The following is a 21,436-nucleotide window of genomic DNA, read 5'->3' as shown; positions in this document are numbered from 1 at the left end:
CAATTTTTAAAAGTGCCTAAGAGAGTTAGGCCCACAAATCCCATCAAAATTGAATGAGGTTTTGGTGCCTAATTCCTTTAGACTCCCTGGAAAGTCCCAGACTGATGTTAGCACCTAAATACCTTTGGCTTCTGGACCATAGATCCTTGTCAAAAAGTTGTAATAGAGCTAGAAAAATGTCATATCATGTGAAAGATAGTAAAAAGCTGCCCAATATGCATCATCGTGTTGACAGATGTGACAACGTATTATCACAGCTTTCCAGTCACGTCCAAGTCTTCTCCAAGTTTTCAGAGAGTCTTATCAACATTTTCTGGATTGTAAGCAAAGTGATGTCAATGCTTGTGGAGCTACATCAAAAGTACTAGAGTGTTAAATGTCAGAAGCAAGTATCTGGGTAAAATGGAGAACTATATCATAGGCTAGTTTACATACACAAAAAATGAGGGCCTGCTCCTCATTGAAAATAAGACCCTTTTCCATCATTCCAGCAGTGTAAAGGGATCTTTAAGAGCTTGTAAATTACAGTCACACCTATTTTAAGGCCCATTTACACTGCCAAAAGAATTGAAAGTTGCCTTATTGTAAATGAGGCTCAGTCCCAGTAATATGGTTTCCAAATTCTAGGCCAAATTCTGCATTATTATTATTATTATTTGATTATATTTAGATACCAGAAACGATTTATTTAATATTAGTATGCTTTGATGGTTCACTTGATTTCCCCTCACTGGCTGCCTAAATCAATGATATCCAGGCCATTGGAAAATAACATCACGTCCTATGAAAAGCCTTTCTCAAGATTTCCTTGACGTCTTTATTCCTTAGAGTGTAAATGAAAGGGTTAAGCAATGGTGTCACAATAGTATTGAAGACAGAGACAATTTTGTTCATGTCCAGTGAGTTCTGTTTAGAAGGCTCGACGTACAGGAAGATGGCGCAGCCGTATAATATAACCACAACGGTGAGATGGGCAGAGCAAGTGGAAAAGGCCTTTTTCTTGCCTTGGGCAGATGGGATTCTCAGGATGGTGGAGACGATGTAAATGTAGGAGACCAGGGTGACTGCACAGGAGCCCAGGATGACAATAAAGCAGATAGTAATGTACACCATCTCAATGAGGCGCGTGTCTGTGCAGGAGAGCTCTATCCAAGAATCTATGTCACAGAAGAAATGGTTGATGACGGTAGGGCCACAGAAGGACAACCTAGTGATCAGAAATGCTGGCACAGAAATAGTCAGGAAGCCACCTACCCATGACCCAATGGCCAACTGAGTGGACAAGGTGCTGTTCATGATGGAGCTATAGCGCAATGGGTGGCATATGGCCAAATAGCGATCATAGGCCATGACAGCCAGGAGTAGAAATTCAGTGCAGCCTAGGGAGAAGACAAAGTACATCTGCAGGAGGCAGCTGAGGAAGGAGATGGTTTTGCTTTGGGACACGAGATTGGTAAGAGTCTTGGGGATGGTAGCTGTGGTGAACCAGATCTCCAGGAAGGAGAGATTGCAGAGGAAGTAGTACATAGGGGTGTGGAGGCGACAGTGGGTCCCCACTAAGGATATGATGGTGATGTTTCCTGTGAGTGTCAGGAAGTACATGAACAAGAATAGCATGAAGAGTGAGATCTGCAAATAACGAGAGCCAGAGAACCCACGCAGAATAAATTCCTTCACATTGGTTTGATTTCCCTTCACCATTGGGGCCAGGTGGTGTACCTGCCAAAACACATGAGACCATAAAGGGAAGATGAAGAAATACACAAGTGATTTTGTTAGATGCAGGTCATTGTTGACAGACAATAAACTGAGCAGTCACATATATATCAGGATTCTGAACACAATTTGTATGGTGTAGTGAACATTTAGCTCTCAATGGGAGCTGGAAACCCTCAGCACGTTAGGGCATTAGACAGAGATGGGCTACCAGAGCTGGAAATAGAACCGAGGCATCCAGATTCCCAGTTCCTTTTTCTTAGCTGTTGGAGCTCACTTCTCACCCCGAGCCTCAAATAGCACCCAAGAGTCCTGGCCTATATTTTCAAAAGAGACTATTGATCTGGGGGTGCCTCTGTTTTTGGATGTCTGCTTTGAAACATCTTAAAGGAATGGCCTGGCCTCTAGTGGGCAACTTGAGCCCCTGACTCTAGCAACAAAAGAACAGTCCACTGTTGTTGCTATTGATGAGGATGGTAATACCCTCATATTTGACTTAAACCTCCTCTGAACCATTGGTAATCGTGATGGTACCACAGACTTCCAGATTCCATTCACCTCTCATTTTGGTCATACTTTATAATAAGGTTCAATTAATAAATAATTGATGCTTTAATAAATGCTTGAGCAACTTGTATTGTTTCCACCCGTCAAAATATGTTGCTTAGAACTCTGACAATCATTTGTAAAACTTTCCATTGATACACTTATAACCATCTGGAACATATATTGTTCATGTCTCTAACATACTTGTAATCTGTTAATTGCTTATAAGAAGGTTTGGAAAATTTAATTTTTTAAATAATTTCAGTGGATAATAATGTTTATTTTTAAGCCTTGTTTTTGAATTTTTGCACGATTGTGCAGAAGTATGGGTTTTAAACATTTTTATTTTATTTTTATCAATTAAATTTCCACAGTGTGAGAACTTATGGCAGGGGCAGACAATGGGGGTGGGGGAGGTGGGGCACTGTCAGGCAATAATTATTCAATGACCATACATGCTGAGAAGTTGTCAAGCAATATTTGCCTTACTTTGCCTACCTATCAATTTTGATTATTATCAATAAAATATTTTTTCATCGGTTTGTGTGTGTATGGTGAAATAGAATTTATTGACATTTACCGATAAAAATCTAAGCCCTCCAAGCCTATTTAGAAAGCATTTATAAATAGTGCCCAATACAAAGTGTGACCCCATTTTCTTCAGTTTAATGAGCCCCTCTGCAAACTGCACTGTCTTTAGTATGTTTTCACAAGTGTAACTGATGTGAACTTAGTAAATAATTATGTTGATGGTACACAAGATGGAATGGACTCCATGTCCTTCTCTCTGAAATGTGCTGACTACAGAGCTTTTTCATTCTCTCTTTTCTTTTCTTCTTGGCAAAAACTTATTTTTTCTCTCTAAAGATATCAGATCTGATTTGTAGTAAGTACGGGGGAAGATTGTTTTATTTTGGAAAGTGTAGAGTCTGCATTATTTACAAAACTACAATTATTCTGCAAGACAGCAAGAAGGTGAAACTGATCAGAAACTGACTATAAACACAAGAGAAATTGTCTAACCTGTTTTTATACTGTAGTGTGAGCACAATGCAGAAGCACAGGCTGGCATTCTCAAAGATGCTTGAGGGAATTAGGCACCTACATACATTGCATTTCAGTGGGATTTGTTCATCTAACTCCTTTAGACTCTGATGAAAATCCTAGCTTAAAAAACCCCAGCACAAACAATAAAAAGAAATTCAGAATGCAAAAATTCTTCTGTTTAAGGAATCTAAACTAGTATTAATTTGAATGTTAGGAATAATAATAACAAGAAAAGGTTCTGATTTCAATTAAACTTGTGTAAATACTACGTATTCTGGGAAAATATTCAAAGAATTTTCAAAACATACTCACTGTGTTGGATCTGCGGATGTATCCAGAATTGGGGGGACGGGAGGAAATGATATCACATCAGATGTAGAAGAAACTGATCTCTGAACATGGAGACAAAACCAATACAGCTATTTTTTTTAAAGCAGACAATAATGCTGTTTCTCTAACCCACACACTTTGAAACTTGTCAAAAGGTTCTAGCTCTCAGCCTGCCCTAATGGAGTCAACCATCAACTATCCTTAATAAATTGTTTGCATATCTCTTTATATACCTGTAATTAAAAATAAACAATCTATATCTTATATGCTAATGTCTTCTTAATTGCTCTGTTCATGCAAAATAAAAGTGTTTGACTCAGGAAGGCTTATTTCATCCTCTCAGAGGCAGCCTTGGGACATGATCTTCAGAGAAATCCACAGACTTTCTCAGGAACTTTGGAGTGCATTGCTTGTATAGTCATTAAATAAATAACTCAAGGGCCAGTCCTCTAATTCCTATGTCCCCATGTGGGTTTTGTGAACGTATACACCTACTTTCATAGGGTTCCTCTGCACTGAATTCTGAACAAATTTCACATGCTCGTGCCTTGTGTCAATCCTCCATCCATTATTCTTGGATCTAGTCTCAGAAAGAGTTGGCTGAACAACAGAGCACAATGAGACATTCTTTTGCCAGCCAAAGAATAACAATAATACTTAGCTCTTATGCAGTGCTTTAAATCAGTAGATCTCAAAGCACTTTACCAAGGAGGCCAGGATCATTATCCCCCTTTTACAGATTGGAAACTGAGGCACAGAAAGGGGAAGATTTACACCAGGTGTTTGAGAGGGGAATCAGCCCACTAACTCCAGTGGAGTTACTCCTGGTTTACACCGTGGTGAGTGAGGGGAGAATCAGGCTCACTGACTTCAGCAATTCATAGATTTTAATGCCAGAAGGCACCATTATGATCATCTCTTCTGACCTCCTGTATAACCCCAACCAGGGAATTTCACCCAATGATTTCCTCAGCAAACCCATAATTTGTGTCTGAGCTACAGCGTATCTTTTGAAGGAAACATCCCATCTTTATTTAAAGACATCAGGTGATGGAGAACTCACCACACCCTTATCAAGTGGTTCTAATGGTTAATTACCCCCATGGTGAAAAAGTTGCTTCTTATTTCCAGGCTGAATTGGATCTTATTCTGCTTTTGTCTGCTAGATTAAGGACACTTTGACTATCAGGAATGTTCTCCTTTTGCAGGTACTTAGGGCCAGATTGCTAAAGGCATTTAGGCATCTAAAAATGCAGATAGGCACTGGTTGGGATTCTCAAAAGTGTCCAGGCAAGTTAGGTGCTTAACTCCCATTGAAGTCAATGGCAGTGAGGTGATTTTAAAATCTACACTACATGTCTACCTGCATCTTTACGCACCTAAATCCCTATAAAAATCTGACCTTTATAGATCATATTCAAGCCACATCTTAACCTCTTTGGTAACTTAATGATTGAACTCCAAGGAATAACTCTTGTTTTACACTAAGATCGTAAGAACGTAAGAATGGCCATACTGGGTCAGACCAATGGTCCATCTGGCCCAGTATCCTGTCTTCAGACAGTAGCCAATGCAGGATACTTCAGAGGGAATGAACAGAACAGGGCAATTATCACATGATCTATTCTCTGTCATCCAGTCGCAGGATCTGGCAGACTAGCAATTTTAATACTATCCCACCTACTATGATAGCATTCTTTACTTCCTTATGCTTAGGTGTTGGAAAGAGAAGTCATCTCCAGTGAATAAAGGATCCTTCAGCTTCAGATCTTGAATATTTCGGTAAAGTAAATAGTTATTGTTATTTTACCAGATTCTACCATGATGGACCAGATCCTCAGCTGGGGTAAATAGGTGGACAGACCCATTGACTTCCTGGATTGGCACCAATTTGTGCCTAAAGAGAAATAGACCAAGCATTCTCAATGGTGCTATGATGTATAAGCCAGCTGAGGACTCTATATTATATTTTTGAATGAGTATTTTTGACCGCGGATGTACAGTGGAGCTAGACTTGGCTATGATTTGCACCTTTGTCAGTACAGAGGACTCCCACTGCTTGCCTAATAAATCAATCGACCCATCTGATTTAGCATTTGGGCGGCTCTTCTAGGAAGCCCATCTAGTTTAGTGATTGAAGTGCTATATAAACTGAGGCTGGGAGTTTCAAAGGGGACTAAGCCAATGGGAGTTGGGCACTTATCTCCCTTTGACTCATTTAAAGTTGCAACCTAAAAAAAAAAAATCAAAATTAAATTGCATTTGATTTATTAATAGTGGGTTGGGTTCTCATCTCACATAGAACCAAATAACTAAGTAGATTACTCCTGATTCGGCTGTTGAAACTCCAGTGGAATTCTTCCAAATTTAAACCAACATAACGCCGTTCCCTTCAGAAAAGCTACCCCTCATTTACATGGAAAGGAGAATCATGCCTATTGGTTTCAGCGCAGTAGCTTGTGATTTAGGTGTGTGACAATGGGATGAGAATCAGACCCAATGTACTAGGGGGTCATGAGAAATGACAGATCAGTCAATTAAGGCCTTCCCTGCATCCACCCAAAATGAAGAGCATAGACACTAGCAGAAACTTGACTGGAGTTTGGCTCAGTAAGAACTGAGTAAGGCCTGGTCTACACTACGGGTTTAGGTCGACTTTAGCAGCGTTAAATCGAATTAAGCCTGGAGATGTTCACACGATGAAGCCCTTTCTTTCGACTTAAAGGGCCCTTTAAACCGGTTTCTTTACACCACCTTCGACGAGGGGATTAGCGATAAAATCGGCCTTTGCGGGTTGGAATTGGGGTAGTGTGGACGGAATTCGAAGTTATTGGCCTCCGGGAGCTATCCCACAGTGCTTCATTGTGATCGCTCTGGACAGCACTCTCAACTCAGATGCACTGACCAGGTAGACAGGAAAAGACCCACGAAGGTTTTAATTTCATTTCCTGTTTGCCCAGCGTGGAGAGCACAGGTAACCATGCAGAGCTCATCAGCACAGATAACCGTGAGGGAGTCCCAGGATCGCAAAAGAGCTCCAGCATGGACCGAACGGGAGGTACGGGATCTGCTCTCCATATGGGGAGATGAATCAGTGCTAGCTGAACTCCGTAGCAGTAAAAGAAATGGCAAAGTATTAGAAAAGGTCTCCAAGGCCATGAAGGACCGAGGCCATAACAGGGACACACAGCAGTGCCACGTGAAAATTAAGGAGCTACGGCAAGCCTACCACAAAGCCAGAGAAGCAAATGGAAGTTCCGGGGCAGAGCCACAAACTTGCCGCTTCTACGCGGAGCTGTATGCCATTCTAGGGGGTGCAGCCACCACTACCCCAACCCTGTGTTATGACTCTGTCAATGGAGAAACACACAGGGAAGAGGGTTCGGGGAATGAGGAAGATGAGGATGGAGGTAATGTAGGTAGCTCACAGCAGCAAGGAAGCGGAGAAACCGGTTTCCCCAACAGCCAGGATATGTTTGTCACCCTGGACCTGGAACCAGTAACCCCCGAACTCACCCAAGACCCTGAGGTCACACAGGGGACCTCTGGTGAGTGTACCTTTCTAAATATTACACATGGCTTAAAAGCAAGCGTGTTTAATGATTAATGACTAATTTGCCCTGGCAATCGCGGCCAGTACAGCTAATGGAAAAGTCTGTTAACATGTATGGGGATGGAGCGGAAATCCTCCAGGGACATCTCCAGAAAGCTCTCCTTCATGTACTCCCAAAGCCTTTGCAAAAGGTTTCTGGGGAGGGCTGCCTTATCCCGTCCACCATGGTAGGACACTTTACCAGGCCAGGCCAGTAGCACGTAGTCTGGAATCATTGCATAACAAAGCATGGCAGCGTATGGACCCGGTGTTTGCTGGCATGCAAACAACATCCATTCCTTATCTCTCTTTGTTATCCTCAGGAGAGTGATAGCATTCACGGTCACCTGGTAGAAATGGGGTGATTTTATGAAGGGGACATTCAGAGGTGCCCGTTCCTGCTCGGCTGAACAGAAATGTTCCCCGCTGTTAGCCACGCAGAGGGGGGAGGGGTGAAGTGATCATCCCAGAGAATTGTGTGTGTGTGTGGGGGGGGTGGTTTAGTTGGGTTTCTGCTGCATGTTAACCCGGAAACCGCAGCCCCTCCTTTTACATTGAAAACCCATTTTAAATGGCCAACCCAATTCATCCTTGATATGGGAAATGAGGGCGCTGCTGTTTGAAACCATTCCCACATGTTACCATGTCTGCCTGCAAGCCGAAATCTGTTGCCTGGCACTGCGTGAGTGATCTCTCATACCAAACCGGCAGGCCCTCACTATAAGAGGAAAAATGCGACCTTGTAACGAAAGAGTGTACCCATTGTTCTCTAAAATGTGTCTTTTTTAACCACCTCTCCCTTCTCCTCCACCAGCTGCAAATGTTTCTCCTTCACAGAGGCTAGTGAACATTAGAAAGGGAAAACGGAGGACGCGGGACGATATGTTCATGGAGCTCCAGATGTCCTCCCACGCTGATAGAGCACAGCAGAATGCGTGGAGGCAGTCAATGTCAGACATGAGAAAAGCACAATATGAACGAGAGGAGAGGTGGCGGGATGAATGGCGGGATGAAAAGAGCAAGTGGCGGGCTGAAGATGATAGGTGGCGTCAGCTTGCAGACAGAAGGCAAGAGTCAATACTCCGTCTGCTGGAGCATCAAACTGATATGCTCCAGCGTATGGTTGAGCTGCAGGAAAGGCAGCAGGAGCAGAGACCGCCGCTACAGCCCCTGTGTAACCAACAGCCCTCCTCCCCAAGTTTCATAGCCTCCTCACCCAGACGCCCAAGAACACGGTGGGGGGGCCTACGGCCACCCAGTCACTCCACCCCAGATGATTGCCCAAGCATCAGAAGGCTGGCCTTCAATAAGAGTTAAAGTTTTAAAATGCAGTGTGTCCTTTTCCATCCCTCCTCCCCCACCCATCCCAGGCTACCTTGGCAATTATCCCTCTACTTGTGTGAGGAATTAATAAAGAATTCATGAATGTGAAATAACAATGACTTTATTGCCTCTGCAAGCGGTGCTCGAAGTGCGGAGGGGAGGGTGGGGTGGTTGGTTTACAGGGAAGTAGAGTGAACCGGGTGCGGGGGGGAGGGTTCATCAAGGAGAAACAAACAGAAGTTTCACACCGTAGCCTGGCCAGTCACAAAACTCGTTTGCAAAGCTTCTCTGATGCGCACCATGCCCTGCTGTGCTCCTCTAACTGCCCTGGTGTCTGGCTGAGCGTAATCAGCGGCCAGGCGAGTTGCCTCAACCTCCCACCCCGCCATAAATGTCTCCCCCTTACTCTCACAGATATTGTGGAGCGCACAGCAAGCAGCAATAACAATGGGGATATTCCTTTCGCTGAGGTCTGAGCGAGTCAGTAAGCTGCGCCAGTGCGCTTTTAAACATCCAAATGCACATTCCACCACCATTTGGCACTTGCTCAGCCTGTAGTTGAACAGGTCCTGACTACTGTCCCGTCTGCCTGTGTACGGCTTCATGAACCATGGCATTAAGGGGTAGGCTGGGTCCCCAAGGATCATGATAGGCATTTCAACATCCCCAAGGGTTACTTTCTAGTCTGGGAAGAAAGTCCCCTCCTCCAGCCTGAAGACGCGAGCATCATGTACCTTTCCTGGCCATCCCACATTGATGTTGGTGAAACGTCCCTTGTGATCCACCAGGGCTTGCAGCAGCATTGAAAAGTACCCCTTGCGGTTTATGTACTTGGTGGCTTGGTGCTCCGGTGACAAGATAGGGATATGGGTTCCGTCTATGGCCCCACCACAGTTTGGGAATCCCATTTCAGCAAAACCATCCACTATTGCCTGCACGTTGCCCAGAGTCACTAGCCTTGATATCACCATGTCTTTCATTGCCCTGGCAACTTGGATTACAGCAGCCCCCACAGTAGATTTGCCCACTCCAAATTGATTCCTGACTGACCGGTAGCTGTCTGGCGTTGCAAGGTTCCACAAGTCTATCACCACTCGCTTCTCAACTGTGAGGGCTGCTCTCATCCTGGTATTCTGGCGCTTCAGGGCAGGGGAAAGCAAGTCACAAAGTTCCATGAAAGTGCCCTTACGCATGTGAAAGTTTCGCAGCCACTGGGAATCGTCCCACACCTGCAGCACGATGCAGTCCCACCAGTCTGTGCTTGTTTCCCGGGCCCAGAATCGGCGTTCCACGGCAGTAACCTGCCCCAGTAACACCATGATTTCCACATTGCTGGGGCCTGTGCCTTGTGAGAGGTCTATGTCCATGTCAATTTCCTCATCACTCTCTTCGCCGCGCTGCAATCGCCTCCTCGGCTGGTCCGGGTTTCACCTTGGCATGTCCTGGCTCTGCATATACTCCAGGACAATGCGCGTGGTGTTCATAGTGCTCATAATTGCCACGGTGATCTGAGCGGGCTCCATGATCCCAGTGCTAGCTATGGCGCCTGGTCTGAAAAAAGGCGCAAAACTAGAATCTGACGGACCAGGGGAAGGAGGGAGGGAGGGCGGGCCGAGTGATGACATGACGTACAGGTACAGGGAATTAAAATCAAGAAAGGTGGCTGTGCATCAGGGAGAAACACAAACAACTGTCACACAGAATGGTCCCCCCAAACATTAAACTGAAAACCCTGGGTTTAGCAGGATGTTGATTTGACGGAGGGAGTGGGAAGCAAATGAATACAGAACAAATCTATTTTTTACATCTTAAGACGACGGAGCAGCATGACTGATAGCCCTCGGCATCTTCTGGGTGCTTGGCAGCAAATACTGGGCGCTTGGCAGTTAGTGTACTAAGACTGATAGCCACATTTTTCCTGTATGATGACTTCAGGCCTATTGCACGATCTGCTGCTCAGGGAAGACTCTGCTAATGTGCGATGATCCAACTTGTAATAGGACGGTTACCAGTCGACGCTAGCCTCGGTACTGTGGACGCGGTCCGCCGACTAGACCACTTAGAGCATTTTATGTGGGGACACAAAAAATCGGCTGTATACAACCGATTTCTATAAAACCGGCTTCTATTAATGCGACCTAATTTTGTAGTGTAGACATACCCTAAGAATCTCAGGAGTTAGCCCATTGACTTCAGTGCAATCATGGCCCAAGTAACAATATTGCCCCAGTAAGCTGGGATTTTCAAAGGGGCCTATCGGAGTTAGGTTTTCAGTGGGACTTGAGCACCTAAATCCTTTGAAAATACCAGCCTCAGTGAGCACTGAGTAAATAATGAATGATAAGTTCCTGATTACTTTAGTGCAGCCCCTGCTCTGGTCACTCAGGGAACAGAAAACTACTCATCCAGTGAGAAGTATATTTGCCCTCTACCAAACTCCTGTACCCCACTGGTCTGGGTCTGTCACATATATCTCCCCCCTGCTCAATGCCAAGGGGTTGGGCAGCTTGGGACGCCAGACAGTGCACACGTGACAAGCCATCGGCGTTGCCATGACGGCTCCCTGCTCTGTGTTGCACACGGAACTGGAAAGGTTGGAGGGATAAGAACCATCTGGTCACCCTTGTGTTCTTCTCCTTGTTCTGCTGCATCCATTGAAGAGGGGCATGGTTGGTCACGAGGACAAATCTGCGCCCGAGCAGGTAGTAGCGTAATGTTTCCATGGCCCATTTTACAGCAAGGCATTCTCTCTCCACCACTGCATATTTTTGTTCCCTTGGAAGGAGTTTCCGACTGAGGTATAGAATTGGGTGTTCCTCCTCGCTGACCATCTGTGACAGAACGGCCCCCAACCCTACTTCCAATGCATACGTCTGCAGGATAAACTCCTTGGTGAAATCAGGGGCTATCAGTACGGGGTTATTGCAGAGGGCAGTCCGTAGGTCTGTGAATGCTTCCTCTGCTGCGTCAGACCATCTCACCAGATCAGGTCCACGGGCTTTCACTAGGTCTGTCAGGGGGCTTGCCCTTGTGGCAAAGTGGGGGATAAATCGTCGGTAATACCCCACCACACCTAGGAACGCCCGGACTTGTTTCTTGCGACTTAGTCGGGGCCAATTTTGGATGGCCTCTAACTTGTTCACTTGGGGTTTTTCCAGACCTTTTCCCACAATGTAGTCAAGATATTTGGCCTCTGTAAACCCTACAGCGCACTTGGTAGAGTTTGCTGTAAGGCCAGCTCACCTGAAGGTATCGAGGACTGCCTCCACCTTCTCCAGGTGGGTTTCCCAGTCTGGGGTATGAATGACCACATCGTCCAAGTAGGCAGCAGCATAACTGTTATGCGGGCGTAATAGCTTGTCCATGAGGCCCTGGAAGGTAGCTGGGGCCCCATGTAGTCCAAAAGGGAGGACAGTATATTGAAAAAGACCCTCTGGTGTAGAGAATGCAGCCTTTTCCTTTGCGTCTTCTGCAAGGGGAATCTGCCAGTACCCCTTTGTCAAGTCTAGGGTAGTCAAGTACCGGGCATTACCCAGACGGTCCACTAGCTCATCTATGCGAGGTATGGGGTACGCGTCGAACTGGGATACTTCGTTTAGTCACCGGAAGTTGTTGCAAAATCTTGTGGTGCCATCAGGTTTGGGCACCAGCACAATTGGGCTGGACCACTGACTGTGGGATTCTTCGATGATCCCCAACTCCAGCATTTTTTTTACTTCTGCTTTTATTTTCTCCCTTTTTGCCGCTGGCACCCAATAGGGCCTCATTGTTACTCTGGCCCCAGGGTTCGTGACGATGTAGTGATATGTCTCGGTTGTTCGACCCGGTTTTGTCGAGAACACATCTTGGTTCCGGAAGATCATCTCAGACACCTCATTCTTCTGGTCTGGTGTTAAATCGGGAGACACTCTCACCTGTTTGGAAGGCTAGTTTTCCTGGGTTAGGTCTTTTTGGACCGTTGTGCATGCCTCTTGTGCATGCCTGGGTTTCAGAAGGTTAACGTGATAAATCTGTTCTTGTTTTCTGCGTCCTGGCTTCCGTACCTTGTGGTTACTTCCCCCCGGGTTCAACCACCTCATAGAGCCCCTGCCATTGGGCCAGAAGCTTGCTTTCTGCTGTGGGTACCAACACCATAACCCGATCCCCTGGTTGGAACTGTCGCACTTTTGCCTGGCGATTGTAATGGGTTCGCTGGGCCTCCTGTGCCTTCTCCAAATGTTCCCATACAATAGGGGTAACCCGGGCTATCCGGTCTCGCATCTGCATTACATGCTTTATTATATTTCTCCCCTCATTGGGTTCCTCTTCCCAGATCTCTTTGGTGATATCTAGTATGCCACGGGGGTGACGCCCATATAATAACTCGAAGGGGGAAAACCCAGTTGAGGCCTGAGGTACCTCCCGGATAGCGAACATAAGGTAGGGTAGTAGGGTGTCCCAATCCTTCCCGTCCCATCTTACCACCTTCCTTATCATAGCCTTGAGGGTTTGGTTAAACCTTTCTACCAACCCATCAGTCTGTGGATGGTAGACCAAAGTTCTCAGGGTATGCATATGGAGCAGCATACAGAGGTCCTTCATTAGCTTCGACATAAATGGGGTTCCTTGGTCGGTTAATATCTCCTTCGGTAGCCCCATTCGGACAAAGATCCCCACCAGCTCTTTGGCTATAGTTTTAGAGGCCGTGTTCCCCAGGGGGACGGCTTCTGGGTAGCGAGTAGCATAGTCCAAAACAACAAGTATATATTGGTGGCCCCGAGCCGTCTTCTCCAGGGGTCCCACTAGGTCCATGGCTATTCACTCGAAGGGGACCTCTATGATGGGAAGGGGTACTAAAGGTGCCCTCAAGTGGGGACGGGGACTGTGCAGCTGACACTCCAGGCAGGGGGCACAGTACCTCCACACTTCTTCATGTACTCCGGGCCAGAAGAACCATCGTAGGACTAGTGCCAGGGTCTTCTCTACCCCCAAATGCCCCCCAAAAAGATGACTATGAGCAAGACTTAATACAGCATTCTGGTGTTTTTGAGGTACTGGAATCTGCTGTACCTTCTGCCCCTGTACTGGTGCAACCCGTATAAGAGATCCTTCTTCATTATGAAGTAGGGTCCTGGTCCCTGGGTTTTCCCTTCTACGGGGACCCCATCTATTTCAGTCACCTCCTTCCTAATGTTGTCACACCTTGGGTCTTCTGCCTGGTCCCGTCCAAAATTTCCTCTCCCGGGGCTAATCTGCCCAAGATCTAGGGGCCCAGTCTCTGTTGCCTCTACTGGTTCAGAAGCATTAGGGTGGGGGTCAGACTCAGGTACTTCTTCCTCCTGCCTGGCCTCCTTTTCAGCTGCGCAGGTCCGCCTATCTACAAGAGTGACCCTCTGACTTTGGGTCAGTATTCGGGTTCCCAAGGCTTTAGCTGCACTTCTTTCCTTTTTTGTCTTTCTACCCTGTCTGGGAGTGGAGAACAAATCTGGGGATATTTCAGAGAAGATTGGGGGTTGACAGTCTGTTGTGGATGCCTCACCAATTTAGGGTCCCCATCTTTCTCCAATCCCCCTACTGGGAGTAAATTTCCAAACCCTGGGAAGTCCCTCCCTATGAGCACCGGGTATGGGAGTTTAGGGACTACACCTGCTGCTACCTCAGTAGTGTTCCCTTGGATCTCGATTTTTACTGGGATGGTGGGGTAGTAACTAACTGTCCCATGGACACATGTTATCCCCGTATGTTTAGCCTGCAGCAGCTGACTACGCTTCACGAGCTTCCCTGAGATAAGCGTGATAGCACTCCCTGAATCAACCAGTGCCTTGGTCCCTACCCCATTTAGTTTCACTGGTCTGATATACATATGTGGGGTTAGTGAGACCCCCACAAGGTGGATTAGGGAGCATGGATCTGCCCAATTCCCCAGGTTGCACTGCATAGACTCCTCAGCATTGGGACACTGTGCAGCTATGTATCCCCACTTCCCGCAGGCATAACATCTGTATGGAGCCCTAGGCGTTCCCCGGTCTCTTGGTTTGGGCAGTCTAACATAACGATCCTCTTCTTCCTCAGTGCTCCGATTCTTTGTGGCCTCTGATGGGCCTTCAGCCTCTCTCTTTTTCCACCTGGGCCCTCCTGGTGGCCCAGTCACCTGAACTTTAGGGCTTGGTGCTGCTAATTTAACCCGGGGTGCCTCTTCCTTAACTGGTCAGGTCAGCTCCCTCGCTGTCCTTCACCTCTCTATCAGGGCGACAACCTCGTCATAGGTGGAGAGTTTGTTCTGGCTTACCCAGGCACGAAGGTCTGGTGGTAGTCCCCTTATGTATCGGTCGATGACCAGAACCACTAGTATCTCTTCCGGACTCTGGGACTCTGTTTGCAACCACTTTCGTGCGAGATGGATGAAGTCATACAATTGGGACCGCGGGGTTTTGTCTTCCTGATACCTCCAACCGTGATACTGCTGGGCCCGCACTGCTGTCGTTACCCGAGATCTGGCCAGGATTTCTGCTTTCAGCTGGGGGTAGTTTGCTGCAGCCTCTTCAGGCAGATCATGGTAGGCCTTCTGGGCCTCCCCACACAGGAAAGGGGCAAGGATGCCAGACCACTGATGTCGAGGCCAGGCCTCCCTTAGGGCTTTCCTCTCAAAGGCCAGAAGGTATGCCTTTACATCATCCTCCCGTGTCATTTTCTGCAGCCAATGGCTGGCCCGTATGAGCCACGTCCCATCATGGCTGCGATTCAGCTCCGTAAGGGACTTTACCTGGTTTACCAGTTCCCGCAACATAGCTTGGTCTTGAACAGCCTGGTCCATCAGCAGGCGATTAGACTCTTGCTGCAGCCGCTCTGCCTCCTGTTGCGTGGCTGCCTGGACACGGGTAGCCTCCTGCTGGGCCGCCATAGTTTGTATCAGTGCCCGCACTACGTCATCCATTGTGGTGAAAAAAAATAAACCCTCTCCCTTTTTTTTAAATCACCCTCCTTCTTCCGCCGCACTGTGCACCCCAAGATCCCAACTACTGACACCAGTGTGACAAAGTCCCTCCTCTATCTTGGTGAGTCCTGCACTTACTGGTGGATTTTCTTGCTTCAGAGATTCACCATGTGGGTTGGGGAACAGCCCAGAGACCTTCCCCTCTGGAAGAACCCACAGTCCAGGTCAATTGGGAGGTTTGGGGGGAACCCGGGCCCGCCCTCTACTCCGGGTTCCAGCCCAGGGCCCTGTGGACTGCAGCTGTCTATAGTGCCTCCTGTAACAGCTGCATGACAGCTACAACTCCCTGAGCTACTTCCCCACGACCTCCTCCAAACACCTTCCTTATTCTCACCATAGGACCTTCCTCCTGGTGTCTGATAACGCTTGTGCTCCTCAGTCCTCCAGCAGTTCACCCTCTGCTCCTTGTGCCTCTTGCTCCCAGCTCCTCACACTCGCACCACAAACTGAAGTGAGCTCCTTTTTAAAACCCAGGTGCCCCGATTAGCCTGCCTTAATTGATTCTAGAAACTTCTTCTTAATTGGCTCCAGGTGTCCTAATTAGCCTGCCTGCCTTAACTGGTTCTAGCAGGTTCCTGATTACTCTAGTGCAGCCCCTGCTCTGGTCACTCAGAGAACAGAAAACTACTCATCCAGTGACCAGTATATTTGCCCTCTACCAGACTCCTGTACCCCACTGATCTGGGTCTGTTACAACAGGTACAAACAGGTTACACATCATTGAACACAATGAGGTACAGCCCCTCTACGCGTTAGGATGCTGCCTTTCTCCTGGTACAGGTTGGTTCAAACAAACAAGTCTATCCATCGTATTGTCTATCCATCATATTGTCCTTTTGACCTGTCTTTAGGCTGGGTCTGCTTGTTCCTTGTTATCTCTGTGCAGGGGCGGCTCCAGGTACCAGCGCACCAAGCGCGTGCCTGGGGCAGCAAGCCGCGGGGGCGGCCTGCCGGTAGCAGTGAGGGTGGCAGTCAGGCTGCCTTCAGCGGCATGCCTGCAGGAGGTCTGTCAGTCCCGTGGCTTCAGCGGCAATTCGGTGGCGGGTACACCGAATCGGTGTTACCATCGGACCTCCTGCAGGCATGCCACCGAAGCCTGCCTCACTGCCGTGCTTGGGGCGGCAAAATACATAGAGCCGCCACTGTCTCTGTGGGATGTGTTCGTACCAGGCTGTTGTGGTACCATCCTGGCATATGTTCTCTTAGCAGCCTTCCTCTTGCCAACTTCTGTGAGCAGGGCCTGCCTCTGGCTCACAGCCTAACTTTGCTTTATGTTAGCAATGTCTTGACCATTATTTCAGTTCAGGCCTCAGGCCTCTGATACCAAGGGTTTATGTCTCCAGGCCTCATCTTACTACATCTATCATTGGTCTGTCTAACTGCCTGCCTATACATCTGTGAATCTGCCTTGCAAGCCATTCATCTGCCGAATCATCTCTCTGTTTACCCGGCTAATTTTTTTTTACATTTCCCCTATCTATCTATCTATCTATCTATCTATCTATCTATCTATCTATCTATCTATCTATCTATCTATCTATCTATCATCACTAATGGACCCCCCTGTGGAAAGGGGACTTCACTGCGAAGTGGCTATTGAGTGGGTACATGTTACAGTCATAGGCACTAATTTCACTTTAAAGCTATATCCTGATTTTTGCAAACTAAGGAATATTCCTTCTCATTCTGTGTGCTGCTAATTTCACAGGCAAAGCAGGTGGGAATTGGAGCTGACAAGAGGCTCACAGTGTGAATGTAACACTCTGCCAAGGGCAGTATTGGCAAGGGGATAAACTTTAACAAGAGCTATCTCAGTCCCTGGTAGCTGATCAGAGAAGTGGCAATGAAAATTCTGCCCATAAGGTATAAGGTGCTTGACCTTAAGGATGCAGCTATTTCTATATGCCTGATCACAGAAGTGGAGTGATGGTTCCCTAGCCTGAAGGAACGCTGATCAATTTCATTTGGAACATGTTAATTTCACCAATGTTTTGCTTAGGATAAAAATACTAATTCAGAAAACAAAACAAAACAAAACAAAACCTCTGCTTCATTATGTGCTCATTAAAAACATCCCTGTTAGCAACACAGCTACTAAAACAGTCTCTCCAATTAGCCATGCAGCACCTGTGACTCTGTAGAGATTTAGAGGAGGACACGTGGGTCATTATAACTTCACATGCCTTAATCAGGATTCTGAGAAATGCCATCTTAGAGCTGGACACTGCCTGGGGATCTGACAAGTCTCTCAAGGAATCAAGGGCCAGCGGCAGAAACAAAGTTACTCTCATTTTAATAGGTCCCACTGAGGGCCATTAGAATGGAAATGTTGGGAAATGCAAGTCTCAGTGGCAATCTCATCAAGGCTGATTAGAAAAGAAAGTCAGAGGCATTGATTAAAGTTAGACAAAAGAAGGGAAGGGTTTGTTCCTATGTCAAATAGCCCCCAATGGGTAAAGTGAATGGGGTCAAGCCATTCATTCCCAGGCCTTGTGAAAGGTGATCTCTTCCTTCATCAATTCCATCAGACTCCAAGGTAGTGAGGGAATGTAAGCAGAGGTAGGGGGGAGTTTGCAGTGAAACTAATATGTAAACAAACCTCAGATTCCCACTAGGTTAGCAAAGGCAGCCCAGCCCAGAGGCAGTGAGCAAAAGGCGATTCCAGGTTTCTAGGCCTCAGTGACAGAGATCAGCCAATGCTCCGGGGTTGTGACAGGCATTACTACAACCCCCAGTTCTGCCAATGCCCTCAGTTCTAACCCACACCTCCCCCTCTACTCCCCACCCCCAATATTCCATCTCTGGGTTCCCACACACACTGAGCTGTGTGCATGCACACCAATCCTGACCTGCAGTCCCCCTTACTATATCTGAGCCCTGGGCTCCCCACAACACACATGTTCATGTGTTCAACCCTGATCTGCAGCACCCTGGGCTCCCCCTGTGATGGAATGCTAAACTGCATTGTACTGCTCAGCCATGACATTGCCATGTGTGTGAAATAACTTGTTTAAGCTGACCTCAGCCATGCCTGGCAGAGCATTGAAGGATCTTACAGTGAGCACTGAAGGAAGCTCTGTAGCCAGCCCATATCTGATGACCCATATTTGCCCTGCCAATTTTGTGGCATGTTGTCTTAGCCATCTAATGGCTATACCCATAGTTTGTAATATTCTACATTTCTTACTCTTCTTCTTCTTCTTCATAGCTACAGTCTCTGCCCTAGTCTTACAGATTCCAGGCCACATTTCCCCACTTACCAAATGAGTGCTTGGGGTCACCAGTGTTGTTAGTGCTGCAGACTGTTGTTAAGGCTGCTAAGTTGTTCATGCTGCTAGTGTCGTGTTCTTGGAGCTCCGGTGTTAGCTGCACGAGCAAAGAGTGCAGCATACTGATTCAGCAGACCTCCATATCATTCATAAGAAAGACCGCAGGATCAGTTTGGTGGTGAAGGCGCTCGGCCAGGCGTATTGTCGACGAAGCATGGTACTAGCACCCCATAGCAGCTACAGGTGCACTAACACATGTATGCCTGTGACAATGGTACCGGTTCAATCACGAAACCAGGACCCTGTCCCCTAGACCAGCACAAAGATGTCCCTCCTATGACGTCTCCTTTTATACATTGATACACACAAGTTAGGTATTACACTCCAGATGTTGTAATTACCGCCCGTATACTTGTACCTGCTAGTTCGAACACAACATCCTTATCCATTATCCTGTCACCCCGTCCTTATCTTTACGAGGGATCAGTGCGCTCTTGTACCATCTCTTAGGAATGCATTTACATAGTTACTTGAGAGATCTGTGTGGTTTTGTACCATCCTCTCTGATCAGGAATGTACTTACTTGGTTAGCTGAGTTACTATTCTGCCAAGGCCAGACCTATTCTGGTTCCCAGCCTTTTGTTCACACTGCTAGTTATGCCTAGGGCTCCATCAAGGACTAAAATCCGAAGCAGAATTTTTATCCCAAAGGAGAAGAAGAGGCAGAGACTCTATGAAGTCCACTCAGGATTTAACTATGGCTATTGATTATGTGTGATATGCTCAGATAGTGTGCTGATGTTGGCAGTATAAATCCCTAAGGAAGATAGGTGAGCTCTGTTCAGCAAGTCCAGCTGAGACAGGCTCCTGGTAGAGACTTGTCCACTCTTCAGGGATTAATGCACCTCACCCAGCATTTGCAGTGTCACTCAAACAGCGTTGTCAATAAAGTAGGGTCTGGAATGCAGCATAGAAAGTCCTTAGATTAGCACAGAGAACTGAAGGTTAAAACATGGTCCAAGTCCCTTCTAGTTAGACCAGAGCCCTGCCAAGCTATAGTGAACATCGTTGTTCAAGCTCTTTGTCTCTCTCCACCTCTTGTCGGTCAGGTCCCAGGTGAGAGCCCTGACTCCTTCCAGCATCCAACTCTTATCCTCCCACTAGATAACAATGCAGCATACAGGGGAAACTGAGGCACACTGGATTTATAGAAAACATTGCAAAAATTCCTACATCGTCACAGTCTCACAACAGGTCCGTCTGCTGAGGACTGAAATACTTTAGCCTTACCCATGTTATTGGGCTCAATACAGGGATAGCCAAGTGAAATTTTATGTCCTGTGTTGTACAGGAGGTAAGACCAGATGATCTAATGGTCCCTTCTGGCCTTAAACTCTATGGAACTATGACACTATATTTAGTCCCATTTAAATGTACCCTTCTTTGCAAGCTGACTGTGATAGGTCCCTCTTGAGTTACTGGAGAAGACATGAACCAACTCACATGCTCTTAGGAAGCCAAGAAACTTCTAAGACCCAGCCTGGGCTCATATTCTCACTGTGATTCTGTCTCTCTTTTCCAGAGAAAACTGGGGGAATTGAAAGCTCCCACCCTCCCTGTGCATCTGGACCCACATATAGTATTTCTCAGATGTGTGAAATCTTCCTTCTGCCTCAGATGGCTGGAGTATCTAGCCAGGCCCTCTATGCCCCATCTTGCATGCTCCATTCTCTGGGTGGCTGTACCCGTTCAGCTTTAAGGCTTGCAGTAATCGGTTTGCGTGACTGTATCTGGCTTGTGGGGGAAAGTGATGGAACTGTCTGATCCCTCCTCTTAGACCAACACACACAGCTCCTAAATCACATGTAGGGATACAGATTAACAAAGATGTCTTTCTAAATCTCTCTCTCAACCACAAAATGTTGGCTAGCAGGAATCACTGGGGGAAATTCTCTGTCCTGTGTTACCCAACAGGTGAAATTAGATGATTATAATAGTCTCTTACAGTTTTGTAATCTATGAGGGTCTGAATTGGTCAATCAGTCATGGTGAAACGTGGGAATGGCTTTATTTCATCATGTGTGTTATCTGGACAATCTCTAAGAGACAGAGGAGAGGGATTAATTTTTCTTCATGACAAATGTCCTTCCTATTATTTCCCCCAAAGCATGTTTTATTTCCTTGTTTCTGAGGCTGTAAATCATGGGATTCAATAGGGGCATTACAGCAGCCAACAGGTCCAGATACAGAGAGGACACTGATTTTGGCCTTATGTAGGTCAACATGGTGGTGCTCATAAATAAAGAAAACACAATCTGGTGGGGAGGCAGGTGGAGAGGGCTTTGTACCTGCCGTGTGCAGAGGGGATTCTCAGCACAGTGGAGAAAACATGAATGTAGGACAGAAATATGGAAATAATGACCATGAAGTCAAAGACTGAGCAACAGACAAGAAGCAAAAGTTCATGGTCATGTATATTAGTACAGGTGAACAGAGGGGCAGCTGAGGGATGTCACAGAAGAACTGGACTGATCACACTGGACTCACAGAAGTGCAGCCTGAAGGTATCAACAGTAAGAAACAATGAATAGATTGTGCTGCTGACCCAGCAACCAGCTGCCATCTGGACACATGTACTTC

At 46.7% G+C, this 21,436-nt stretch overlaps 1 protein-coding gene across 1 annotated transcript; it reads right to left on the bottom strand.

The window, feature by feature from the left end:
* Positions 1-774: 774 nt before the first annotated feature.
* LOC101945999 (olfactory receptor 6F1-like) lies at positions 775-1,701 on the bottom strand. The gene has a single exon (XM_005312401.2). The coding sequence runs from the start codon at positions 1,699-1,701 to the stop codon at positions 775-777; it is 927 nt and encodes a 308-aa protein (XP_005312458.2).
* Positions 1,702-21,436: the final 19,735 nt, after the last annotated feature.

Source organism: Chrysemys picta, chromosome 12, assembly GCF_011386835.1.
Source record: "Chrysemys picta bellii isolate R12L10 chromosome 12, ASM1138683v2, whole genome shotgun sequence".
Lineage (NCBI taxonomy): Eukaryota > Metazoa > Chordata > Testudines > Emydidae > Chrysemys > Chrysemys picta.
The sequence above is the reverse complement of the archived record's forward strand: the minus strand, read 5'-3'. Positions and strand labels throughout refer to the sequence as shown.